Below are 27,922 nucleotides of genomic sequence, written 5' to 3'. Positions count from 1 at the left end.
CCTTTGTGACATCTTTATTTTTCTATTTGAGATGTGATCACAGGTCAAACGAATCAGCGGCACTGACACACTTCAGCCAATCGTAAAACAGGGACAGTGGACGTCGAAGGGGTGGCAGTGGTGGATCCAGACTGGCTTCGAGTGCCCCACCCCACCCACTCAAGGGGCTGGGGGTCTAAGCCCACGGCCCGAGAGTGCTCTGGGCAGGGAGGGCCAGGGCCGTGCAGTGCAGACTCTGGTGAGGTGGGACAAGGACCAGTCACGACAGGGGCTGCGGCCGAGCACGAGTTTATTGGATTTTGGCCTCACGCTGCTGCTTGATGAAGTTGATGAGCCCGTTGGTGGAGGAGTCGTGAGAGGTCACGGGACTGCTGCCGTCCAGCTCCGGCTCGATCTTCTTAGCCAGCTGCTTTCCCAACTCCACTCTGCCAGAGGGGGAGGGCAGGGCTCAGCGGACGCTTCCGGCCTGGCCGGTGCAGTCCTCCGGCCAGTCCCCACCCCCCTGAGTCAGCAGCTCACTCACCCCCACTGGTCGAAGCTGTTGATGTCCCAGACGACGCCCTGGACGAAGATCTTGTGCTCATACATGGCTGCAGGGGCGGCAGACAGCACAGGTCAGGACTCCACCGGCGCCGAGCAACCAGGCCCGGCCAGGACCTCCCCCGCACACTCACCGATCAAGGCTCCAAGGATGAATGGTGTGAGCTTCGTGAACACGATAGAGTTCGTTGGGCGATTTCCTTCAAAGACCTGCAGAAAACACCAAGCGACGGCCCCAAGTCAGCCCTGACCCTCACAGTCCTAGGATGGGAAGCAGACCCCGTCCCAGAGGCCGGGACGTGCGGGTCTGCAGCCCCCTCACGGTGTAGGACACAGCGAGCCCCTGCCCTGCCCCGCATCTTCCTCCCCCAGTGCCGGCAGGCCGCCGGGAGAAGGGCTGACCTTGTGTGGCAGCAGCTTCATGAGGTCCTCGGGACTCTTGCCTGCAGCCTGCAGCTCCTTACGGGCCTCCTCTGTCGATTTCCCCTTCATCAGGGCCTCGGTCTGCGCTAGAAAGTTGGCCAGCAGGATCTGACGAGACAGGGACAGAGAGAGGAAGATCCAGTTATGCTTGAGTGCACTGCCCGAGCTTCTGGCAGGGGGCAGGACCATCTGGCACTTCTCAGCTGGGATTAATTAGCCTCAGCCTAGGTCACTTGCTGCACAGCTCATTGGGAGTGAGGGACGATGGGAGGGAACATTGAGGACACTGACAGCTAACAGTCACAGCTGCCTTAAGGAATACACACTGCTAGGGGCCGGCGCTGTGGTGCAGCGGGTTAACATCCTGGCCTGCAGTGCCAGCATCCCATGTGGGCACCGGTTCAAGACCCAGCTGCTCCACTTCAGATCCAGCTCTCTGCTATGGCCTGGGAAAGCAGTGGAAGATGGCCCAAGTCCTTGGCCCCTGCACCTGTGTGGAAGACCCGGAAGAAGCTCCTGGCTCCTGGATTTGGATTGCCCAGCTCTGGTCATTGCGGCCAATTGGAAAGTGAACCAGCAGATGGAAGACCTCTCTCTCTTTCTGCCTCTCCTTTTCTCTCTCTGTAACTCTTTCAAATAAATAAATAAATAAATCTTTTTAAAATATATATATATACACTGCTCGACAAGGATCCTAGCCAAGATACACTGACATCTGTCTTTTAAGTCCTAAGGGAGGTGTAGACGTAATGGCACAGCTGGTTAAGCTGCTGCTTGGGTGCCCACATCCCATACTGGAGCACCTGGGAATCGAGTCCCACTTGGCTTCAGCTGCTAATGGGCCTGAGAGGCAACAGATGATGCCCAAGTGCTTGGGCCCCTAATACTCTGGGGAAGACCCAGAAGCAGTTCCCGGCTCCTACTCTGCCTGGCCCAGCCCTTGCTATTGTGGGCATTTGGAGAGGGAATCAGTGAATGGAAGCTTGGAAGTGCGCGCTCTCTCTCTCTCGTTCTCGCTCTCTTTCTCTCAATCTCGCTCTCTGTCACTCTGCCTTTTAAATAAGTAAACTTTTATATATATAAAAAAATGCTAACAGAAAGAGGCAGCACCTCTCTCTTCCAGTTGAGGCTCGGTTTCCCGAAGTCCACAGTGGCAGCTCACAGAACCACAGGGGGAAGACATCAGAATTCAATCCCAGGAGCTGGCATCATGCCATGGCAGGCTAAGCCGCCTCCTGGGAGACCCACATCATTTTCGCAAGTGCCTGGTTTGAGTCCCGGCTACCCGCCTCCAATCCAGCTTCCCAATAACATACCCAGGGAGTCAGCAAGACAATGGCTCAAGTACTTGGCCACTCCCTGGCTTTAGCCTGGCCCAGCCCCAGCTGTTACAGGCATTTGGGAAGTGAACCAGCAGACAGAAGACCTCTCTCTCTCTCGCTCTGCCCCTCCCCCTGTCACTCTGCCATTCAAGTTATGAAAACAAATAAACATACAAAAAGGAAGCTTTTCCTGGTTTCCACAGTGGACCCAGGCGAAGGGGGCAAATGAGGCCATCGGAGGGGCGCCAGAGGAGGCAGACAGCCCTCTACCGTCAGAGCTGCCTTGGCTGGTTCCGCCACGACCGGGGCCACAGACCAGGGAATGCAGGTGGCCGCTAGCAGCCGGTGGCAGGGAAACGGACTCTGGTCCTACGATCACGTGGACGAGGAGTCTGGCCAACAACCTGGAGGAGCAAGGACGGTCCCCCGGCATCCCGAGACAAGCATGCAGTCCTGGCAACAGCCGCATCTCGGGCCGGGTCCTGGCAGAGCCGCCCGGGCTCCTGACCCACGGACACTGAGAGGAGCGGGCTGCTGGGTGAAGCTGCTCGGCTTGTGACGATTTGGGATGGCAGGAACGGAACAGGAATCTCCCTGTCAGCCGGCGCAAGGTCTTCGGGGCGTCGCGGGAGCCCGAGCAAGCGCGAGGAGAGTCCGCGTGGGGGCTCTCACCTTGTGGTGCAGACCCTTCCGGATCGGGTGCTGGGTCTGGACTGGGATGAGGAAGTCACAGGGTATCATCTTGGTGCCTGTGAAGGGCAGAGTAATCACGTACGTCACCCCAGCCCCCACAGCCTGCAGATGACGCAGACCTCGGCGAGGGTCCCGCCCTCCCTACCTTGGTGGATGAGCTGGTAGAAGGCATGCTGGCCGTTGGTCCCCGGCTCCCCCCACACAATGGGGCCCGTCTGGTGGTCCACACGGGCGCCGGACTTGGTGATGTACTTCCCATTGGACTCCATGTCACCCTGCAGCAGGGACAGAAGCCCAGCCTTCTACCTGCGAGTCTCGTCCCTTCGCGCACAGCACCGGGCACACCCGCCCTGCCCCGGTATGTCCACAGCACGCGCCTCCTCCTCCTCCCCGCACCTGTGGGAACACAGGCTCCCTGCACGACTACTTAGGCCACTCTGTGGGAAGGACTCAAGACCAGAACAGTGGAGGAAGGACCTCCCAAAAAGCAATACTGGCACAAAATCTCAAACAGGTTCCTGAAGGAAGGGGCTGGCTGGGGTCCTGAGCGTAAGGCCTTTGGGACTTGGGACCTCTCCCAGTACAGGGTCTTGGGCTCCCACCTGCTCCTGGTCACGGGACCCCTCACCGAGGCACTGGGGCATTGGGGAGCCTTCCATGGCCCCTGCCTCAGTGAGAGTCTCACTATTAGCCCAGGGGAGCCTGAGGGCCATAGGGCAGGGACCAGGTCTGCACCGAACCAAAGAGCCCTCTGGGGGCTCTGTAGCCCAGAAGGGCAGCAGAGACTGGACACGCACTGGCTCAGTGCCGGCCACAGCGGAGTCTCCCCCAGGGCAGCCATGCAGAGTGATGGCCAAGAACGAAGTGACCAGCACACCACGACAGCCAGTTGTGCCCCTGTCCTGGTGGGAAAGCTCAGCGGACGCTCGGCCTGGACAGATCCTAGTTACAAATGTGCACCTTGAGACGAGGACTAGAGGTGGGCCTGGCCAGAGCCTGGGGTGGGCAGGACCCGGGCCCCTAGACCTTCCGGGACCTGCGAAGCGTGAGGCCTGGCTCGGCAGCTGGTACCTGCTGGAAGTAGGCTGCAAAGCGGTGCAGGTACTGGTCATAGGGCAGCACGGCCTGAGTCTCACACCCAAAGCAGTTGATGTACCAGATCCCCAGCATGGCCAGCAGGACGGGGGCGTTCTTCTCCAGGGGCGTCGTGCGGAAGTGCTGGTCCTAAAAGGAGAGCAGGGGGCAGGAGCTGAGCGGCCGGCCAGGGAGGCAGCGAGGGAGGGAGAGGGACGGCATGATGGGACCGGCACACCCTTGCCAAGAACACCAGCCTCCGCACTCACCATCCAGTGAGCCCCGGAGAGCAGCTGCTCGAAGTTGTCAAAACCTGCGACATAAACAGCAGTGTCAACAGAAACAGACGCAGCCTGTGGCCTCTGGGGAAGGCTGGCTGTGGAGCCAGAAGAAACAGGAGCGGGGAGGGGCTGGGGCTGCTCAAAACCTCCGTCATCGGCCGGCCTGGGGCGCAAAGGCCAAGCTAACCTGGCCTAGGCTGGGAGGCAGGGCAAAGGTGGACCTGCAAACCCCAAAGCGGACCCAGCCTTCATCCGGGACTGGAAAGAAGTGCTGTGGCTGGAGGGAGGCAGGCCAGCAGCCAGAGGAGGCCCCCGCCCTGACCCCAGACTGCATTCCTCGCTCACGGGGGCTGCAAGACTCACCCACGTGCAGGGCGATGGAGAGGCCGATGGCTGACCACAGCGAGTAGCGTCCTCCCACCCACTAGGAGAGACAGAAGAGGTGCTGAGCGAGGGTCGGCACAGCCCGCCCCCCACCCTCCTCCACAGGCACAGCTCGGAGCACCTCCAGGAAGCAAGACAGCAGGCCAGGCGCTGGCGGTCTCTGGGCTGACCATGACCACCAGGCACACAGCACGTGCGGCTGGCCAGAGCCCACAGAAGCAATTACACACGTCACCATGGCTGTCCCTGTCTCCTCACACACAGCAAGCCCAGTCCTTACACCTGTGCGGGGTCCCACCTCAGACACTGAGACACACGGCCTCGCAGCTGTGTCGACTGTCTCTCCTCAGATACTGGCAGCCAAATACCTATTCCTGGGCTCTTTGATCAAGGACAGACCTAGAGCCTCATACCTGTATCTATCTCTTCTGAAGACAGGAGACCCAGAGCTCCATACCTTATCTAACGTGGCCTCTGTGGACAGGAGACCCAGAGCTCCATACCCGTATCTAACCTGGCCTCCTTGGACATGAGACAGAGCCCCATACCTGTACCAAACGTGGTCTCTGTGGACAGGAGACCCAGAGCTCCATACCTGTATCTAACCTGGCCTCCATGACATGATAGAGCCTCATACCTTTATCTAAGCAGGCCTCTGGAGACAGCAGACCCAGAGCCTCTTACCTGTATCTAACGTGGCCTCTGTGGACAGGAGACACAAGGCCCCATATCTGTATCTAACGTGGCCTCTGTGGACAGGAGACTCAGGACCTCATACCTCTATCTAACGTGGCCTCCATGGACATGAGAGACAGAGCCTCATACCTCTATCTAACGTGGCCTCTGTGGACAGGAAACCCAGAATCCTATACCTCTATCTAACCTGGCCTCCATGGACATGCAACCCAGAGTCCCATACCTGTATCTAATGTGGCCTCCTTGGACATGAGAGACAGAGCCCCATACCTGTATTTAACGTGGCCTCCGTGGACATGCGACCCAGAGTCCCATACCTGTGCCTAACCTGACCTCAGTGGACAGGAAACCCAGAGTCTCATACCTGTATCTAATGTGGCCTCCTTGGACACGAGAGACAGAGCCCCATACCTGTATTTAACGTGGCCTCCGTGGACATGCGACCCAGAGCCTCATACCTCTATCTAACGTCGTCTCTGTGGACAGGAGACCCAGAATCCTATACCTCTATCTAACCTGGCCTCCGTGGACATGCGACCCAGAGTCCCATACCTGTATCTAACGTGGCCTCTGTGGACAGGAGACCCAGAGCCTCATACCTGTAATCTGGCCTCCATGGACATGAGAGACAGAGCCCCATACCTGTATCTAACATGGCCTCTTGGACAGGAGATCCAGAGCCCCATACCTGTAATCTGGTCTCCATAGACATGAGAGACCCAGAGCCCATACCTATATCTAATGTGGCCTCCGTGGACAGGAGATCTGGAGCCCCATACCTGTACCAGTGAGGCCATGTAGACATGAGACACCCAGAGCCTCATACCTGTATCTAACCTGGCCTCCGTGGACATGAGACAGAGCCCCATACCTGTATCTAACATGGCCTCTGTGGATGGGAGATCCTGAGCACCATACCTGTGTCTAACCTGGCCTCTGTGGACATGACACCCAGAGCCTCGTACCTGTATCTAGCCGCCGTGGACATGAGACCCAGAGTCCCATACCTGTATCTATAATGGCCTCCTCGGACACGAGAGACCCAGAGTGCAATACCTGTACCTAACCTGGCTGCCGTGGACATGAGAGACCCAGAGTGCAATACCTGTACCTAACCTGGCCTCCTCAGACATGAGAGACACAGAGTGCAATACCTGTACCTAACCTGGCTGCCGTGGACATGCGACCCAGAGCCCCTTACCTGTACCTAACCTGGCCGCCATGGACATGCGACCCAGAGCCCCTTACCTGTACCTAACCTGGCCACCGTGGACATGAGACCCAGAGCCCCTTACTTGTGCCAGTCACTCTTCCTAGGACAACGACAGACCTACCTGTGCCAGATCCCACCTCCTCAGATACTGACAGACCCCGGCTTCATACCTGTGTTTAGCTGTGCACCCTCTGACAGCACCCTGTACCTGTGCCCATTCCTGAATCCTCAGGCCGTAACGACAGACCCAGAACCTCACACCTGTGCCTCCCCTGCCTCCCGGGACGCTGTCAGGCCTGGTGGCTAATACATGGGCTTGCCTGATCTCAGCCCCAAGATGCAGCAGGGCCGACGGTTCACACCGCAGCCTCTCACGTTACATCGCATCAAACGTCTGCAGAGCTCCACGCACACTTTAGGAAGCACCCACCACGTTCCCAGCACAGGCAATGCAAACAGCCCGGTGGGGGGGAAAGATGCAAATGAAATGATCCCGGCAATAAACATGAACCTGAGACCGACTGAGGGGTTCCTGGGCCTAGGTCCCCAATGAGCAGCCCTGACCCAGAGGAGCAGTGAGGGAGAAGGCTTCCAGCAGCAGGAACAGCACAGGCAAAGGTTAAGTGGCAAGGGCAGCCTTCCTGGGGCCGACACGGTGGCACAGCAGCTAAGCCTCTGCCCGTGGGGCCGGCATCCCACATGAGCCCCAGTTCAAGTCCCCGCAGCTCCTCTTCCCATCCAGCCCCCTGCTTATGGTCTGGCTCCTGGCTGTCTCAGTTCTAGCCGTTGTGGCCATTTAAGGAGTGCACCAAGATGGAAGATATTTCTAACTCCCTCTCCCTCCTTCTCTAACTCTACCTCTCAAATAAATCAAATCTTTTTTTTTTTTTTTTGACAGGCAGAGTGGACAGTGAGAGAGAGACAAAGAGAAAGGTCTTCCTTTGCTGTTGGTTCACCCTCCAATGGCTGCCACGGCCAGCGCGCTGCGCTGATCCGAAGCCAGAAGCCAGGTGCCTCTCCTGACCTCCCATGGGGTGCAGGGCCCAAGCACCTGGGCCATCCTCCACTGCACTCCCTGGCCACAGCAGAGAGCTGGACTGGAAGAGGGGCAACAGGGACAGAATCCGGCGCCCTGACCGGGACTAGAACCCGGTGTGCCAGTGCCGCAGGCGGAGGATTAGCCTAGTGAGCCGTGGTGCTGGCCCTAAATCAAATCTTTAAAAAAAAAAGGCTGCCTTCCTCAACAGGGAGAGGACGCAGCACCACAGAAAGTGACTTGAGTGACAACCTCTCGGTTCTCCCAGGGACAGGGCAGGCTTTAACTCACTGCATCCGGTTCTCCCAGGAGAACCTCCTGCTGGGCAGGAGGAACAAGCGCCCAGTGGAGGGGAAGGAGCCGGGCGGGGGGTGTAAGCCAAGGGGCAAGGCTGGCCCACGGAGCAGAACCTGGCGGTGAGGAGGGAAGGGAGGCGGGGAAAGTGCTCAGGGGCCCTGCAGTGGCTGCTCTCCTCTAGACGGGGTGCTGAGGCCTGGCGCGGGGGGTTCCATCTACAGGACAGACAGGACGAGCGGGAGTCAAACATGGCCTAGGCAATGGGGACACAGCAGGGCCCTTCACCTGGGCAGAGTCCAGATCTGGGGGGAACCTCATCTGACAGAGGCTCTCAGCTCTTACCCACCAGACTCCAGGAACTGGACCCGAGCGGCTGGCTGGCCCTCAGCTGACCACGGCTGAGACCCGGTCCTCGCATCTCCCTCTAGGAGAGCCCTGCAACACTCGACGGTGTCCAGCCTGAGCCTCCGCGCCCTCGGTCTGCAGAGGCGGGACTCACGACCTGACCTGGACCTGCAGCAGGCCGCTCAGCCCTCACTGCACACGTGCAGCTCCTCAGCCAGCTCCACACTCTGCGCCTCACCTGCCCCCGGCCCCCAGACCTAACCAGCTCTAACCGTCTTCCTCACGTGGGCAGCTTGGACCCTATGCCAACCAGAACGCACACCACAGACCACACCTTGGGGTGCTTACAGAGCCCCAGGTCTCTGCAGCACCCTGAGCTCTACTGTCACAGCGGACAGGGTGCTGAGAACACGTGGCTGACCTGGCTCAGGACAGTCTACCTGCCCAACCTGATCCTAAGGGTGGCTGAGGCCGCACCAGGCAGGCGCAGGCATGCAAACCTACCATGACCATCACTTTCCCTAACTGTGCCTCATCCTGCCACTGAAGGTCCCCTCTTGGGTCTGAGCTCGGGCCTGGCCACCCACACCAAGTACATATTTCTATGCTAGACCAAGTCCCTCCCCACCCCCAACCTCATCTAACAAGCAAGGACCACAAGACAATATCCAAACACGTCTGCCACACTGACCCTGGGTCTACAGACTCACTGACAAAGCCAGGCAAGCAGACTAGCACTGTGCACAGATGAGATCCAGCTCTGCCCTCTGGTGTCTCAAACTGTATCTAATGTGGCCTCCGTGGACAGGAGACCCAGAGTACCATACCTGTATTTAACATGGCCTCTGTGGACGGGAGATCCAGAGCCCCATACCTGTACCTAACATGGCCTCCTTGGACTGGAGAAGTCCAGAGCCACATACCTGTATTTAACATGGCCTCTGTGGACAGATCCAGAGCCCCATACCTGTGTGTAACATGGCCTCCATGGATAGGAGACCCAGAGCCCCATACCTGTATCTAAGTGACCTCTGTGGACAGGAGACGCCCAGAGCCCCATACCTGTATCTAACATGGCCTCCGTGGATAGGAGACCCAGAGCCCCATACCTGTGTGTAACATGGCCTCCATGGATAGGAGACCCAGAGCCCCATACCTGTATCTAAGTGACCTCTGTGGACAGGAGACGCCCGGAGCCCCATACCTGTATCTAATGTGGCCTCCATGGATAGGAGACCCAGAGCCCCATACCTGTATCTAACGTGACCTCCATGGACAAGAGATGCCCAGAGCCTCATACCTGTATCTAACGTGGCCTCCATGGATAGGAGACCCAGAGCCCCATACCTGTATCTAACGTGGCCTCCGTGGATAGGAGACCCAGAGCCCCATACCTGTATCTAACGTGGCCTCCGTGGACAGGAGACGCCCAGAGCCCCATACCTGTATCTAACGTGGCCTCCATGGATAGGAGACCCAGAGCCCCATACCTGTATCTAACATGGCCTCCGTGGATAGGAGACCCAGAGCCCCATACCTGTATCTAACGTGGCCTCCATGGATAGGAGACCCAGAGCCCCATACCTGTATCTAACGTGACCTCCATGGACAAGAGATGCCCAGAGCCCCATACCTGTATCTAACATGACCTCCATGGACAAGAGATGCCCAGAGCCCCATACCTGTATCTAACGTGACCTCCATGGAAAAGAGATGCCCAGAGCCTCATACCTGTATCTAATGTGGCCTCCGTGGATAGGAGACCCAGAGCCCCATACCTGTATCTAACGTGGCCTCCGTGGATAGGAGACCCAGAACCCCATACCTGTATCTAATGTGACCTCCATGGACAGGAGACACCCAGAGCCCCATACCTGTATCTAATGTGACCTCTGTGGACAGGAGACGCCCAGAACCCCATACCTGTATCTAACGTGGCCTCCGTGGACAAGAGACGCCCAGAACAGCATACCTGTATCTAACCTGGCCTCCTTGGACTGGAGAAGCCCAGAGCTCCATACCTGTATCTAACCTGGCCTCTATGGACGGTTGATCCAGAGCCACATACCTGTATCTAATGTGACCTCTGTGGACAGGAGACGCCCAGAGCCCCATACCTGTATCTAAATGTGGCCTCTGTGGACAGGAGAAGCCCAGAGCCCCATACCTGTATCTAAGCTGGCCTGTATCTAACATCTTCAGGGCCAGGTTCCAGACATCTCAGCTGGTGGACCAGGCTTCAGACCCCTGTCTGTGCCTAACCCAGCCCCTTACACCTCACCTGACAGATATGGTCCACCTGCCCTGGCCCATCCCAGAGTCCTGGCATCTTCCTAGAGACACAGTTCTATTTACTTGGATCAGATTCAACAGCACAAACCCCCTCACCAACCTCAAACCTCTTCAGAGGAGAACATCTCTGATTACCTGTGATCCACAGAACCACCTGAGAGCCATGGTCCTACCGTGTGACTAAGCCATGCACCCCAAGCCAGACTTCTAAGACTTGGGTCAACATACCTGAGCCAGAACCATGCCTCTAACATTTCACCTACAAGACCCCAGGTGAACATACCTTTGGTTACAGAGTCCCTGCTTGAAAGAGTCCCATCAACCTGCTCGTGTCTAACTTAGGGCCTGCAGGCCTCCGAGGACCCAGAGCACGCTGCCAGCATTCAGAGGCCATTCTACCCACTTGGGTTTAACCCTGGTTCTTTAGGTTTCACCACAAAAACCCAGGGGTATATATCTGTGCATGAATCCCAGCTCCTGGAAGAGTCAACCCTGCCTAACTGTGTTCAATCAGTTGTGCCTACCTGTCTGACCACACCTGGAGGGCTTCCTCTACCTACCTGTGCTTGACCCTGGGTCCTCAGGCCACACCTGGAGAGCCAGTTCTATCTACCTGTGCCAGACCGTGCCTGGCAGGTCAGCTCTACTTACCTGCATATGACCCTGTCTCTTCAAACCATACCTGTTAGGCCAGTTTTACTGACCTGAGCCTGACCCTGGGTTCTCACCACACACGTGGCAGGCCAGTTCAACCTACCTGAAGCCTACCTCCAGCTGATCTGGGGTATCACACCTTAACCTGTAGGCCAGCTCTGCCCACCTGCCCTTGAGGCTGGCTGCTGAGCCTATACCCAAGTGGGCCAGCTCTGCCTACCTGTGACTCACACCTCGGGTGCCCACACTGCATCCAACACGCTCAGTTTTCCCTACCTGGGCCTGTCCAGGACCTTTTAGACCTCACTGGACATGGCTTGTTTTGTGAGGCAGTCCTCATCCTGGCTCCACACACGTGACCTGACAAAGCCGGCCCTGCCCACCTGTGTAGAACTCGCATTGTTCGGCTCCCAGAGGCCCAAAGACACAATCCCAGGCCGGACGGAGACTCCTGGATCCTGAAGAAACTCAATTCCACACAGCTGTGCTGGCCACAATGCCTCAACCTCAGCAAGACAGGAAGTTCTACCCACCTACCTGGACCCTCCGGGAGGCCCAGAGCTGCTCACCTGAGACTGGGCTCCACTCACCTGTCCACTTCACCTCCCTGGACACCAGGGAAGTGATCCATTCTTTCTAGATGAGCTCTGCTCCCCAGGCCTCACCTGGCAGACCTATTTTACCCACCTGGACCTGACCGCCACTGCCGAACAGTTTCATGAATCAGAAACTTGGGCTTGCCCTCAGCTTCACAGGTGCTACGCACTTGCTAGGCCTGACCCAGCTCCTCAGACTCTGTACAAACCAGGGCCTGCCCTTATCTGAGAGACCCCAGAGTCCAAACCTGTGCCTCACCTTAATCCCTCCAGCCTCCCTGGCCAGACTGCTGCACATCCCCACGCCCTCACAAGCCTTCCGCAGCAGTGCTGGTCTCCCTGCCTTTGCCAGACTCCAGCTCGTCAGTGTTTTCCCAGGAGACCCCAGGCCCTCCAGGTCCAGCCGTGCACCAGCAGAGCTATGCAGATATCCTCACACGTGCTCACAGCGGCTCGATGGGGCCCTGCCCCTCTGTAGCTCCAGGGCCCTTACCCGACGGATCCAGTTCTACCTCCACGTGCCTAACGTGCACTCCTCCCTGAAGCACGCACCTCCGTCAGGTCCCAGCTCCCGAGACTGCAGCCAGCCCCGGCTCTGCAGACCACACCTGCCGGCACCCACCACACCGCCATCCTGAGCAGGCGGCCTCCTCCCAGCTGCCGGACCCCTGGCTGCTCACCTTAGCCTCGCGGGCGGCCGAACAGCGTGTGACGGACGTGGGCCTCGGACCGCTCACCATGCAGACCCAGGCCTCCCCACCTCCCCTTACCCAGAGCCCTCACCTGAGCGTGCTCTACCTGCCTCAGCTCCGTCCTCACCTTCTGTAACCAGATGCCTTCCTATCTCTCCTTCACTGGAGCCCCTCAGACCCTACCCCAGCTGGACCCCGAGACCACAGACCACGCCCTGGCCCTGTATGGACCCTCGCCTGGTCAGGATGATGCTGACGGCCAGGCGGCTGACCTGCAACTGCTGACCCTGGGTCCTGACCGCGCTATCTCTGTGCACTGCCTGATCCTCGCTCTTCAGAGCCATCATACAGACCCCGGCGCACTCAGCTGTCCCAGGCCGCAGGTCCAGAGCTCCTCCCGCACAGCCAGGTGCGTGACTCCGGCTCGACAGAACCAGCATGAAACACCTGTGCCTCCTCCAGAGCTCAGAGACCTCACCAGGACCTTGCCTGGCCCGGCCCCTCCTCGGAGCTCACCTGTACCTGTCCTGCTTCCCCTCCAGTCCTACCACCCAGAATCAGCTCTCCCACGTGTCCACCTGCTGCTGAGCACTGAGGAGACGCCACAGTTACCTCTGCCTGCCCAGCAGACCGCGGCTCCCACCTACGTGCACCTCCACCAGACTGGGCTCTTCCCTTCTCACCTCAGGGCAGCGCCACTTCCTCATACCTCACCTGACGCCTCCACCTTGCCCAAGAGGCCTGAACAGCCCCAGAGACCTCACCTGTCCCTGTCCCTGGGGTGCCCGGCCATCACCGTCTCCATCCATCAATATACACCCTCCTCACGCGCATTAGTGAACACCTGGGGATACCATCAGCCACAGGGTTATGTCCAGCCCGGCCCAGGAGGCCTCACAAGCCAGCACTGGCCCCATATTCTTGTGCCAAATGCCATCCTGGGCCTTACCTGGGAGGCCTATCCTGCTCCCTAAGTCTCGGCCCCCTCATCTCGGCGGGCTGGGTGGTTCTGGCAGTGAGAGCCCTGCCCAGCCAGGCATCTGGGCTAGCAGGAGCCCCCACGTGTCCCTGCCCGCCACCTGCTCAGGCTCCAAACCCCAGGCAGGAGGTGGAAGGTGCCTCCCCTGTCGGCAGGCACGCAACCCAGGTCAGAAGCGGCGCCAGTCTCCCTCGAGCCGGCTTCCTCCTGGGAGCCACAGGACGCGGACAAGGATTTGAGGGACTCTTCTCCACTCTTCCGAGGATGGTGCCTAACTAGTCCCGCTCTGGAAAGAAGTTTAGCTCATTACACACGGTGCATGGATGGCCTGGGGAATCAGGGCATCATTTTCTTCCAGACTCTGATGGGAAAAGGCCTTTGCAGCTCTCAAAGAGAGGCGGTTACATCCCTGGATGCCACCATCAAGTGTGGAGCCTCCAGTCCAAGGCCAGTGGGATGGCCCCCAATGGGTGCTGCCCTCCCTCTGTGGGGCGCCTGCCACAGCCGCATGTTAGATGGAGCACTGTGCCCATGCCCCGCTATACCCGCTGCATCTACAGTGCCTGCACCACACCCTGCACCCAGACCCTCACAGCCCTCCCCTCTCCACCGCCGCCCACCCCCAAGCACGTGAGGAGCGCTCCCACTCACTGCTGGGGGAGGCCACGTGACTGCCTGTGGCTACAGCAGCCCGCAGCTCCGCCTCTCCAGGCCAGGTCTACTCTGCACGCTGCCCAGTCCCTGCCCCGCCCAGGTCCCTAGCCTGCACCTCCCCTCTGGCCCTGGCTCCAGGCTGAGCCAGCCCGCCACACCTCCGGCCTCACCCTGCCCCTTGGCCTTTACAGATTGTGCTGCAGCTCGGAGAAAGGTCATCTCCGAGAATAACTTGCGGCTGTGGCCCCGCAGCTCCAGTTACCCCACAGTGGGTGCTGCTGGCAGGCACCCAGGGTGGCGGCAACTCGGCCGCCCCGGCGAGGAAGTGGAGCCCTCCGCCTGACTCAGTGGCTCTTCCCGTCTAAGTCTGCCCAGGAGCCTTTCTGCTTTTCCCAAAGCTAGGCATGCAGCAGGCGCTCAATACATGCTGGCCTGACCTCACGGCCCCGCGTCTGTGGCTCAACGCTCAGGACCTGGCGAAGACACCTAAGTCAGCCAGCGCAGGGGCGCTTGTACTTACGTCCCAGAACTCGAACATGTTTTGAGGGTCAATTCCAAACTCTTTCACTTTGGCCTACAAGCACAAAGCAGAGGGATGAAAGGATGCGTTTGTCAGCGGAACATGAGCAGGCACGCCCGGTAGTCGCGGGAACCCTCAGCTGCCTCAGGAGTCCAGGCAGGGCCCCAGGACCGGCCCACCTGCAGCTGGGCCCCAGGCTGGCTCCCATGTCGCTTGTCACACACCAGTGGCCTTGCGCCGGCGGGGCCTCCCGTGGACGAGGCTGCATGCCCCAGATGGGGCCCCGGCCCACCCACTCTCTCTGCAGGACCAGAAAACCACCCCGAGGACACCCGGGAGTGTGAATACGGCCTGGGACCACCTGCTCGGCCAGGCAGCACACGGCCTGCACGCTGCCCAGCCCTCCCGCTGGGGGAGCCCGTAAGGAGAGGACAATCCTGCCCTGCAGCAGGTCCTCTGGTCTGTTTGGCAGACTGGGCGGCAACCCCTCACCAAGTCCCCACAGAGCAGCCGCCCTGTAGAGGCCTGAGCTCCACCTGTGGGAGGCAGATGACAGCGCTGGGGCTGGCTAGCCTTTGGAGCTTCCGCTGGCTCCGGTGGGCAGGCTGGGGTGGAGGGTGGGGGAGGGGACGGTGGCCAGGAAGACCTGGCTGTGGCTCCCAGCTCCACAGAGCTCGACAGTGCCCACGGCAGAGCCCTGCTCGGTGAGTTCTCCTGAGCTGTGATGAGGAAGCTCCTCACACCACCCTGCTGAGCCTCCCATCCCCGGACAACCTCAGGGCCACGCAGGCTGTGAGTACCCAAGGGCAGGTGGCCTGGGTTCTAATCCTGGCATGTCCAACTCACATAATCATGGAGGGGGAGCAAAGCACTCACATCTTTCACTGGGAGAAATGGGACGCATCCCCACCCTACACAGCATGCTCCATCACAGAGCAACGGTCACGTGTGTGGAGTGGTCCGGGTATCAGCCAGGTCTGGTGGTGTCTGGGGTGAGCAGGACCCCACTGCCTGCTAGGCCCTGCTCAGGGCTGCAGAGCTTTGGTGGGGGAGGGCACAGCAGAGGCGAGGCTGACCAGGCACAGAAGCCCAAATGGGTGACCCACGCTTGGCCCACGTCTTGCAGAAGGCGTGACTTTGGCAGGGCCCAGATACTCACCGTGTTAGTAGACAGCGCGACAAAGTGTTTCGCAACTGTAGAAGGCTACAAGAGACAGAACCAAGTTTCACCAAACCCACCCCACAGGCAGTGATCCTCCCATCACTGCAGAAACCGAGGTCCTGCCAGCGCTGAGGCGTGGCTGGTAAAGCCGCGGCCCGGGCGCTCCCATCCCATGTGGGCACCAGTTCAAGTCCTGGCTGCTCCGCTTCCCATCCAGCTCTCTGCTGGTGCACCTGGGAAAGCAGCAGAGGATGGCCCAGGCCCTTGGGAACTGTTAAAGGAGCCCCCTCAGGTCAAGGTCAAGGGCACAGAGGGGCCACAGGTAGACCTGTCCAGCCACTTCAGAGTCATACAAGGCCCAGGAACGGCCTTGCCCCTGTAAGACGGACGTGGCCAGCAGCAGGCTGGAACCCACAAGGCCTGAAGGACCACAAAAAGGGCCCTCAGCCAGTCAGGGCAGGTTCTGCCATGTTCGGCGCGTCTGGCAAAGCCAGAGCTGAGCAGCTGTCCTAACCAGAAAAGGCAGGCACCAGCCAGGCCAGCGTCTGCTTCCAGCATTAGAGGAGAAACAGGGCCAAGCTTGGCCGGCCACGTGCACAGGCAGGTTCGGCCTGCTCTTCCCGCCCATCCCCTACCCCACCACAAGCGAGGCCCACTCCCCACTCACATCCTTGGCGGACAGGAGAAACCAGTCCTTGGCCGTCTCTGCGTTCGTGATGGTCTCCTGGGTGGTAAAGGTCTGTGGCCAAGAGGGAAGAACAGTCAGCCCTCAGCCTCTGGGGGTGGTGGGGGCACAGCCCCGGGCCGGGGCTTGGCCGCTGGTGCCAGGGCATGTGCGCTTCATGTCAGTTCCTGCACAAAACCTCAGACCCACGTGTGCTCTCTGTGACTCAGGCAGGGCCCTGGACACAGCAGCAGCAGCAGCCCGGGACTCCAGCTCTTCACAGCTGGAAGAGGGGACCCAAGAAGCCACAAGCACCGCCTAACCCTGCAGGTCAGTCAAAGGCCAGGGTTCAGGAAGCAGTGGGCCAGGACACCAGCTGTGACGCCAGCACCGGCTGGCTCAAGTCCCAGCTGCTCCACCTCCAACGCAGCTCCCTGCTCATGTGCCTGCAAAGGCAGCAGCAGATGATCCAAGTGCTTCGGCCTCTGCCACACACAGAGGAGACCCACGTGGAGTTCTAGGCTCCTGGCTTCAGCCTGGCCCAGCCACAGCCACTGTGGCCATTTAGGGAGTGAACCAGCAGATGGAAGCTCTGTCTCTCTCTCTCTTAATTCTGCCTTTTAAAGTAAAAGTCCAGGGCCTGGCCTGCTGGCCAGGACTTGTTTCAGGACTCAGATGAATTGATATCCACTAATGTGAGTAAACAGGGCGTTAAATGACAGCAAACAAAACTCCTCTATTATCAGGGGCTGGCTCTGGGCACAGCAGGCGCCAATGCAAGGGACAGGGGAGAAAGTGGAGAACAGCTCCAGGCCCAGCAGTGGCCCCACACAGTGAACAGGCGTGGCCTGAAGAAAAGGATCACACTGACCACTCAGGGCTTCCTTCAGGTCTGTGCCTGCTGCCACCTAAGGGGACCGGCTGAGGGCCGCCACGCTGACCTGATCCACAAAGCATGGTCCGCTTAGCAGTGAGCAGGATGGCCAACGTCTAAGCCAATGGCAGTCGTCCCCACCACGGCCCCAACACACACAGGGCCGGGGGAGCCAGGCTGTGCCCGGGGGCCCATACCAGAATCCCCCCCACTTCCTAGCCTCTCAACACACACAGGGCCGGGGGAGCCAGGCTGTGCCCGAGGGCCCATACCAGAGTCCCCCGCCCTTCCTAGCCCCTCAATAAACACAGGGCTGGGGGAGCCAGGCTGTGCCCGGGGGCCCATACCAGAGTCCCCCCCTCCCTAGCCCCTCAACACACACAGGACCGGGGGAGCCAGGAGGAGCCAGGCTACACCCGGGGACCAGAGTCCCCCCATTCCTGGCCCCTCAGCACACACAGGGCTGGGGGAGCCAGGCTGCCCCAAGGCTGTACCTTGGAGGCGATGATGAACAGGGACGACTCGGGGTTCAGGCAGGCCAGCGTTTTGGCAATGTGGGTCCCATCGATGTTGGAGACAAACCAGACGCGGGGGCCTCCCGACGAGTATGGCTTCAGAGCTTCGGTCACCATGAGGGGTCCCTGCAGGGAGACGCAGTGTAAGAGCAAGATTCGAGGGCACCCAGCCCCTCCTCCACCCCAAGGCGGCCCTCCACTCACCAGGTCGGAGCCACCGATGCCAATGTTGATGACGTCCGTGATGGTCTTGCCCGTGTACCCCTTCCAGTCGCCACTGCGGACCCGCTGGATGGTGCAGAAAGAAAAACATCCTTACTCCACGTCCTCACACCTCCGTCACAGCTCCCGGACTCCTGCAGGAGCCTCAGGGCCACAGTGGCAGAGTGTTCCCTGCCACGCTCACCAACTAGGCACCACTTCCTCCCTAGAAGAGGGCAGTGCCAGGCCAGGCATTCGGCACAGTAGCTAAGGCACCATTCCAGGGCCGGCCCTGTGCTAAGTTAAGCCTCTGCCTACAGCACCAGCATTCCATATGGGCACTGGCTCAAGTCCTGGCTGCTTCACTTCTGACCCAGCTCCCTGCTGATGCACCTGGGAAAGCAGTGGAAAGTAGCCCAAGTGCTTGGGCCCCTGCACCCACGTGGGAGGAAGCCCCTGGCTTCTGGCTTCGGATCAGCCCAGTTCCAGCCATTGCAGCCACTTGGGGAGTGAACCAGCGGATGAAAGACATTTCTGTCTGTAACTCTGCCTCTCAAATAAATAAAAAAACTTTAAAAACAAAAAAGACAGCATTTGGGACGCCCATCTCCTATCAGAGTGCCTGGGTTCGCCTTGGCTCAGCCTCCTAGTCTAGCTTCCCACTGATGTGCACCCTGGGAGGCAGCAGGTGATGGCTTACGTACTTAGGTCCCTCTCTGTCACTGTCTCTCTCTTTTTTAGGATTAATTTATGGTGCCTGGTGTCGTGGCACAGCAGGAGCCGGCATCTCAGTGAGTGCCAGTTCGAGTCCTGGCTGTTTCACTTCTAATCCAGCTCCCTGCTAACGCAACTGAGAAAGCAAGAGAGGACGACCCAGTACCTCTGCCCCTGCCACCCACATGGGAGAGCCGGTTCCAGGCTCCTGGCTTCCGCCTGGCCCAGTTCTGGCCCTTGTAGCCAGCTGGAGAGCCAATCAGCTGACAGAAGATCAGTCTCCCTCTGTGAGAACTCTGCCTTTCAAATAAACACATTTTTTTTGAAAAAAGAATGCTGTTTACATTTAAAAGATCTATTTATCTGAAAGATAGAGTGACAGAGAAACAGACAGGCAGACAAAAAGATCGTCTATCCACTGGTTTACTCCCCAGATACCCAGAACAGCTAGAGCTGGGCTAAGCTGAAGCCAGGAGTCATCAGTCTCCCACATTGGTAGCAGCGACCCAAGCACTTGCGCCATTATCTGCTGCCTCCCAGGCACATTAGCAAGGAGCTGGATGAGAAGCAGAGTGGCTGAGTCAAACCAAGCACTCCCATGTGGGATCCCAAGTGGTGGCATAACCCACCGTACCACAATGCCTGCCCTTCTCTATGTCTTCCAAACAAACAAACATTTAAAGAGAAAGAAAAGCGGGGTGATGATCCACACGCGCACGCACACACACATAGACGTGCACACACACACAGTAACATCATCAGAATGTACAGACAAGAGTCAGTTTCTGGGGCCAGCACTGTAGCCCTGCAGGTTGAAGTGTCTGCCGGTGGCATAGCATCCCAGATGCTCCACTTCCAGCTCCATGCTGATGTACCTGGGAAAGCAGTAGAAGACAGCCCAAGTGCTTGGGCTCCTGCGCCCCTGCTGGAGACCCAGAAGAAGCTCCTGGCTTTTGGCTTCAGATCGGCCCAGCTCCGGCCACCGCGGCCATTTAGAGAGTGAACCAATGGATGGAAGACCTCTCTGTCTGTAACTTTGCCTCTCGAGTAAATAAATACAATCTTTTTTTTTTTTTTAAAGTGAGTTTTCAGCAGAAACTATCATGGCAGGGACCAAGAGAGGGGAAATGCCAACTGCTGTGGACAGGTGGGCTGGCGCCAGGAGTGACAGCCAACCTCTGAGTGGACCCCAGAGGGTCCTGCTATTCACAGCCCTGTAGCCTTTGTGCTGAGCCGGGCTGCTGCAAAAATGACAGAGGCTGGGTCGTGGGAGGGCTCGAGGCCCGGCCTTGCCCTCCTGCTTCACGCCCATGCTTTGAGGACTCCGAGTCCTATGAGGAGGCCCCATGAGATGAAGGACAGAGGCCTGCACCGGCAGCTAGGGCAGGTCACCATGCAGACGTGCAAACTACCTCGACAGACAGCCGCCCGCACCCCGAGCCTTCAGAGACTGCGGCCCTGGTCGGCTTCTTGACTACAACCTCAACAGACCCCAAAGCCAGACCAACCAGGGAGGCTGCTCCGGAGCTTCCGAGTCAGATTACATTTACTGCTGCTCTAAGCCAAGCTTTGGTGTGATTCGGCAAGTAACGGGGGATAATGCATGCAGGTTTTGGTACCGGAAGTCAGGTGTATCATAATAAAAACCTAAACGTGGGGTAAAGCTGAGGAGTTAGTCAAAAATCTAAAGAACACAGGGAAAGACAAAGACCTTGAGAAGTGAATTTTAAATAAAAAGTGGATTTTAATAAAAGAAGGAAAGCATTACTGGAAACTGGGGGAAAGAATCCTTACTATGTAGTGGCAGAAAGTTTAATGCTGTCTGCTCCGTTCCCATGGAAAGTAAAGGATATACCTATTAAGATGTGGCTCATGGGGCCAGGCACCAGCATCCCACATGGACGCCAGCTTGAGCCTGGGCTGCTCCACTCCCAATCCAGCTGAGCCAGAGCTGAGCCAAGCCAAAGCCAGGAGCCAGGAGCCCCTTCCAGGTCTCGCAGGTGGGTGCAGGGCCCCAAGCACTTGAGTCATCCCCCAGTGCTTTCCCAGGTCACCAGCAGGAAGCTGGATCAGAAGTGGAGCAGCTGAGACTCAAACCAGCATCCATATGGGATGCCAGCGCCGCAGGCAGAGGCTTAACCTACCACGCCCCAGCACCAGCCCCTAAATAAATCTTTTAGAACAATTCAGGCTGTGTTGAAGAAACATCTGGCTTCTTGGTGCTTAAAGTAAATGTAATAAGCTAAATAAATAACTTTTGGCAAACTGGAGCTGGGAATTGCTGGGTCTGAAAATAATTCCTGGCTTTTCCAGGAAACAATCAATGCTAAAATAAAGAGCTCCTTGGCCAAGTTCAGATGCAGGGCACGGTTGCAAAAGCACATTATGGCAATGAAGCCAAAAGCATAGGCGCCGACCGCCCCAGGACTGCAGGAAGAGGTTCAGCCGCAACACAGAGAGACCAGGTGACACAGAAGGTGCCTCTAAGTTGACCTCAGAAGACAAGGTGGACAGCTTCTCGTCCTGCTTCTGCCTAATGGGACCAGGGCCTCTGCAATGAGCTTCCCAGGAGACATGGAGCCTTCAAAACAACCGAATTGTCAGAGACAACGCACAGGAGAAGGGGTCTTCAGTCAGCCACATCTCTACAGGCACTGAGCTGAGAAACCAAGCAGATGCACACACAGGCCACCTTTCAGGGAAAAAGGATGAGGGAGGGCCAAGCCGAGACCCTGGAGGAACTTCTCCCAGGCCGTGAGTCCTAACCAATCAACTGCCAACATGTGCTTTGCCAGACTTCAGAGATGCTACGAATCAGTGGTTCTTGTGTGCCTTCATCTCCCCACTGTTGCCCTGTCTCAGTAACCTCTCTATCTCACCACCCTCTGCTGGATGTTTGAGGGTTAGGTAACTGTCTCTCGTTCACACCTCTTCACATTAAAAGGGACCATCCCTAAGCCGTACTATAGGAAATGCAGGTTGCCAGCGCCGTGGTGTAGGTAAAGCCTCTGCCTGCGGCACTGGCATCCCATAGGGGTACTGGTTCGAGACCTAGCTGCTCCACTTCTGAACCAGCTCCCTGCTAATGGCCTGGGAAAGCAGCCAAAGATGGCCCAACTGCTTGGGCCCCTGCACCCATTTGGGAGACCTGGAAGAAGCTCCTGGCTTCAGATCAGCCCAGCTCCCTCTGCCCTCTCCCCTCTCCCTCCATCTGTAACTCTGCCTCTCAAATCAATCAATCTTGACTTCCTGGTCGGCGCTGCGGCTCACTAGGCTAATCCTCCGCCTAGTGGCACTGGCACACCGGGTTCTAGTCCCGGTCGGGGCGCCAGATTCTGTCCCGGTTGCCCCTCTTCCAGGCCAGCTCTCTGCTATGGCCCGGGAGTGCAGTGGAGGATGGCCCAAGTGCTTGGGCCCTGCACCCCATGGGAGACCAGGAGAAGCACCTGGCTCCTGCCATCGGATCAGCGCGGTGCGCCAGCCACAGCGCGCCGGCTGCGGCGCCATTGGAGGGTGAACCAACGGCAAAGGAAGACCTTTCTTTCTGTCTCTCTCTCTCACTGTCCACTCTGCCTGTCAAAAAAAAAAATCTTGACTTCCTACACATCTACTGCAAACCTCATCTTTCCCAGAACCAGCAAGATCTAGCAACTGTTGTTTTCTCCATAAACGACACAGTCCCTAACCTCCCCATCAAGGGTGTGTCCTAATAACTCCTCCCAGATAGGAAAACACATGTATCTTTAATTTAACCAAACACACGCCATGTGACACACACCGATTCCGCAACTTCCTTTTTTCAGTTGGAGCACACCCTGCACCGCGCGGCAGGCCCACAACAAACAGCGCCCTAGTGCCTGGTTCACACTCACTACCGAGAAGCCTTCTGCTGAACGTGCATTGAAATGTAGGGCCGCACCGCGCTAATTCCATGCAGGGACGTACGTCTCAGGGCAACTGGCCCACCTGTCATCCCAAACACTTCTCATTTCTTTGTTCCAGGAACACTCAGAATCCTCACCAGCAGCCACTTTCAACGTAACAATTTGTTTTTGGGTTTTGCCACGGCTGTCACGATCATGATGAAGGGACAGCTTCCCCCCACCCTGGTGCACTTGTGAGAGCCGTGGGGAGAGCGCCTCACCATGGACTCACTGCTGTTAGGCAGCAAATTTTCAGTGACAAATACCCCACGTCCGTCTGAGTCAGGGACTCTGGGAGCCAGTGTTAAGGGAGGACTCTCCACCCTGCACATGCTGCTCGGAACTCACCCAGGTCAATCACAGAGCACCAGGCTTTGCAGGCATGTCAGCTCTGCCACTCAGAGCAGACGGCTGGAAATACTCTTCCCCAAACCAAAAGCCACAGCCAAAGTCACACAGACCAACTACCATAAGGGACATCCTTGAACCCAAGTTCCCGAAGGATTCCAAGCCTTCCTCATCCCAGGAAGTCTCACTTATGTGGCTACCAGACCCTTGGGATCTCCTCCTCCTTAAGGTCGGTACTGTGGCATAGCGAGTAAGCTGCTCCTCCAAAGCCAGCATCCCATGTGGGCGCTGGTTCAAGTCCTGGATGCTCCACTTCTGATTCAGCTCCCTGCTAATGTGCCTGGAAAAACAGCAGAGGATGGCCCAAGTGTTGGGATCTTTGCACCCACGTGGGAGACCTAGATAAAGCCCCTGGCTCCTGGCTTTGGCCTGGCCTAGCCCTGGCCTTTGTGGACATCTGAGTAGTGAAGCAGCAGATAGATGCTGATGCTGTGGCATAGCGGGTAAAGCCGCCGCCTGCAAGGCCGGCATCCTACATGGCACCGGTTTGAGTCTCGGCTGCTCCACTTCTGATCCAGCTCTATGCTATGGCCTGGGAAAGCAATAGAAGATGGCCCAAGTCCTTGGGACCCTGTACCCATGTGGGAGACCTGGAAGAAGCTCCTGGCTCCTGGCTTCGGATTGGGGCAGCTCTGGCTGTTGCGGCCATCTGGGGAATGAACCAGTGGATGGAAGACCTCTCTCTCTCTCTCTGCCTCTGCCTCTCTGTAATTCAGGTCTGGAAATGGCCATAGGCCAGAGGAATCAGACTTGCACATGCCCCATGGCAGGGGGCAGAGAGTGAGCAGAGAATGACCACAGCTCACCAGTCTCTCGCAGAGCACACGGACAGATGCTCAGACGCACACACAGGCCCCGGATACCGCCCGAGCACGCCAGGCCAGGACACCTGCCACCTCTGCAGATCACCCTCGGGACAGACCCGGAGGCATCAGTAGCTGCTGGGCAAAACTGAGCTGCCTCTGAGGGTCACACACAAGAAGAGGAGGAGGCATCCTTAGGTGCACTGACCGACACATGGACATCTCGTACTTATTTCTAAGTGGAAACAAGCCGCAAAAGAGCAGGTGGAAAACAAACTTGTCCGTATGTCTGTCTCACAGCAGAGATGACGGATGCACAGGAATACAGTCTCACACACACTCACACACACACACACACTCACACCTCCTGGGCAGGCTGTCAGACAACTTTATAAAGGTCTCTGGAGGATTAACTGCAGGTGAAGTGAAAGAATTTTTAACATTTATTTCATCGTAAAGAGGTTAGAAAATTCAGGTCTCTTAGGGACGGCGTTGTGGCACTGCCTCTGATGCTGATCTCCTACACTGGAGTGCTGGTTCCAGTCCCGGCTGCTCCACTTCCTATCCAGCTCCCTGCTAACGCACCAGAGAAAGCAGTGGAGGATGGCCCAAGTGCTTGGGTCCCTGCACCCACGTGGGAGACCTGGATGCAGCTTCTGGCTCCTGGATTTAAGCTAACCCAGCCCCAGCTGTTGCAGCCAATTAAGGAGTAAACCAGCAAATGGAAGATTTCTCTGTCTCTCTCTCTATATAACTCTACCTTTCAAATACAATAAGTCTCAAAAAAAAAGAAAGAATGAAAGAAAGAAAAGAAAAGAAAAGAAAAGAAAAGAAAAGAAAAGAAAAGAAAAGAAAAGAAAAGAAAAGAAAGCAAGCCCAAGTCTCTCTTCCCCACTGTCCCATCTCTCAGGGAGTTATTTTTCATTTTAGGCCACTGCTGCTGGTCAGCTGTCACCTGAGCCTGTGGCTTCTGTAATTCACTCCTGCCAGGGGGTGAGTCCCTCAGAGCAGGGCCAGGGGAAACTCAGGGCTCAGCAGAAACCCCAGGGTCAGCCATCACATAGGCCACCGCACTTCAGGTGCAGGGAAGGCTGAGCACTGCTTCTGTGGCAAGCGGAAAGAGGGGCCTGGCCCCCCAGTGAGGGCTTCTCAGATTCCCAACACACACACGGGTGTGCACACATGCAGACACACACACGCAGCACACGCACACCAAGGGCAAGTCTAGCCCGGCAGGCGCTGACCTGGCAGAAGGCCTTCATCTTGTCCAGAACCTTGTTGACTTCCGGCATCACGTCCTTGCCGTCCACCACAATGGGTGTGTTGGAGCGGTTCCGCAGGGCCACATGCAGGACTGCCCGGTCCTGGGGACAGAGTCAGGGAGTGAAGCCCCCCACAGCCCCGCCCCTAGCCACAGGAACCCACTGGCTGCTTAAGGGGTGGGAGCAACACTCCCCTCCCCCCAGTACATACACTCTGGGGAAGGGGAGGCAGTGCCTCTGCCCCCCGTGCTGCAGACAGAACCCAGGCATGCGCAGGTAGGGCTCCTGGGCACAGACAGTCGGAGGCAGGAGGAACGGAGTAACAACGACACACGTCAGGGATGGCGGTAAATGCCTCCCGAGGACCAGGGCCTGCTGAGCCCAAAGGGACCCCATCCTCCCGATGACAGTGTGTGCTGTCTGCTGGCACCGCCTGGCAAGCGGCGTGGGGCAGAGCAGGCAACTCAAGCTCCTCGCCCAACCCAGACCTGCCATGCCACGGGCACCAGGCAGCTGGCCTGGTCATCTGAGTGCAACAGCCCCTCGCAGCGGAAGCCAGCCTAGGTGTCCCTGAGGGAAACTGACCAACGGTCCCAGCTGGGCAGGAAGGGATTGTGCTGGGATTCCAGCCCAGCGAGAGGATGACCAGGGTGGAAGGCTCCACGCTACCCGCACCCCGACCCTGCCTGCCCCACAGCTCCCCTCAGCCTAGCCCAGCAGTGCGAGGCGGGCTGGGTTTGAATCCTGGCTGTGCCACAAGGTCTTAGACACGCAACTTGACTGCTAAGCCTGAGTCCTCGTGGTAAATGGTGGTAGGCGCCGTGGCAGCCTGCAGCGTTGACGACAGCTCCAGGCTTCCCCAGAAGTCAGCACAGGGCCCCCGTGGCTGGGCCTGGGCACCGCTTCTGACCCGACTCCAGCTGCTTCCCTCTGGTGACCTGAGACTCCTCTTAGCACTCAGAGGACTTGCAGCAAGGACTCTCAGAGGCCATGAGAGACCCTCCCCGCTGAGTGCCCCCTGGGGCAGGCACTGGGAGCCTTTGCAAACTCTGGTGTTGGGGAAGACACTCCGCAAGGCCCTACAACCAGCCCCCGAGGAAACAGGTCCTCAGGCCCCTTGGCAAGCCCCGGTGTTGCCTAAGAGAATGAAGACAAGGATCAATGCCAAGAGGAAGGAAGAGGCCCCAGGGGGTAGGCGGAGTCTGGAGGCCACCAGGCCCACTCACCTCTGTGCTGTTGATCTTCTCACCATTGAACATGGACTCCCGCGCGGCCTCCACACCCCTGGACTTGGCCTAGGAAGAGAAGGCACTGAGGTCTGGTCCCACCCACACCGCCCACCATGAGCTCAAGTTCAAGCCCCCCCCCCCCCCAAGCGGGGCAGCAGAAGGCTACAGCCTGGGCTCCCTCTCTGGTGTCTGGGAAGGGGTCCACGCAGACACCAGACCCTGGGGTCTCCAGGGATGCCACTCAGAACCTGAGCCAGGGGCAGGTGCTCAGAGCCCCGAGGTCCATTGGGAGAGGAACTCAGGACGCTCAAGGATCTGGGGGCTCCCAGGCACCCAGCTCGCCCACCCCACCGGGGTCACAGGTCAAGGTCAAGCCTCCCCAGACAGGGCATTACCAGGTCCAGCAGCATGTGCATCACCTCCTCCGTCACCAGGTTCTTGGAGTAATCCAACAGAATATGGCCATGGTTGGTGTTGAGCGTCAAGCTGCAGAAACGGAGAGCTACTGACCACACCCAGGTCTCTGCTGCCTGCCTGGCCCCCTGACCACAGAAGCCAGGCGAGCTGCCTCCAGCACACACATCCTCTGCGTACCACGCCCCAGGGAACCTCAGCCACCCAGCACGGGGGCGCGCGCGGGGGGGGGGGCGGGTGCTGTCCCTCTCCTGCCCACCCCCCAGGCTGACCTGCGGCAGCAGCCGCACAGTGGAAGGGGCCATCCTCACAGAACCTAGACGTTGGGGCCTGGGGAGACAGGGGGCTGGTGCAGCTGCCCCTGTTGAACCCGGACCGTGACAACCCCTGCCCAGAGCTTGCCCTCCGGGCCTCGGCTTACTCGGACACCCATCCTGTCGGCACGGCTGGCCACTGGAGACAAGCCACGACCCCAAGGAGGGTTCGCGGACCCACCTCCCCACGCTCTAGGGTCACTGCTCAGAGCCCTCTAGGAGGCACCCCCCCTCCATAAGCCCACGACTTCCTCCAAAGCCCCTTCCCACCTCCACCCGTCCTGTCCCCGGGACTCCCCCGGGCTGCCCCACCCTGCCGCCCACCGCGGCCAGGGGCAGGTAGAAGGAGCAGCTCCTTCCTGCCCGCTGCGTCAGGCGGGGCCTTGCGGGGGCGGGGAGGGGACGGAGGCGTCCGCTACTCCCCGGGATTTAAGCAGCCCCCACCCCAGACCTCGGGTGAGCCCGCGGGCCCCCGGGAACCCACTCCAAGGAGACGCCAAGGACAAAGCGCGGTCCTGACCCGGGCCCTCACCCCGGCCCCGCGCACCTGAAGTGGTTGAAGCGCTCCTTGTCGGTATCGAAAAGGTGCCGCAGGTTGAGCTCGGAGCCGTGCTCGCGGTGCCATTGCTGCAGCTTCTGGAACTGCGGGTTGCGGGTGAGCGCGGCCATGGCGCGGCCAGCAGGGTGCACGGACCGGGACGTGCGCCGCGGCGGAAGGAGCGGCGGGACGGCGCGCGGCGAGCGGGGC

At 58.6% G+C, this 27,922-nt stretch overlaps 1 protein-coding gene across 1 annotated transcript; it reads right to left on the bottom strand.

Moving 5' to 3' along the window:
* GPI (glucose-6-phosphate isomerase) lies at positions 1-27,886 on the bottom strand. The gene is given in 18 exon segments (NM_001082069.2): positions 1-425; positions 524-590; positions 675-750; positions 943-1,071; positions 2,958-3,034; positions 3,124-3,253; positions 4,050-4,202; positions 4,322-4,365; positions 4,697-4,757; positions 14,692-14,745; positions 15,851-15,895; positions 16,521-16,592; positions 17,886-18,032; positions 18,111-18,194; positions 25,200-25,319; positions 26,444-26,512; positions 26,842-26,932; positions 27,722-27,886. Coding segments are annotated over 18 exon segments (1,677 nt in total). The 5' UTR covers positions 27,844-27,886; the 3' UTR covers positions 1-289.
* Between the last annotated feature and the right edge of the window lie 36 nt (positions 27,887-27,922).

The sequence above is a fragment of the Oryctolagus cuniculus genome, chromosome 18 (assembly GCF_051225735.1).
Source record: "Oryctolagus cuniculus isolate XC-2025 breed Fujian yellow rabbit chromosome 18, ASM5122573v1, whole genome shotgun sequence".
NCBI classification, from domain to species: Eukaryota; Metazoa; Chordata; class Mammalia; order Lagomorpha; family Leporidae; genus Oryctolagus; species Oryctolagus cuniculus.
This window is presented reverse-complemented; position numbering and strand designations above follow the sequence as displayed.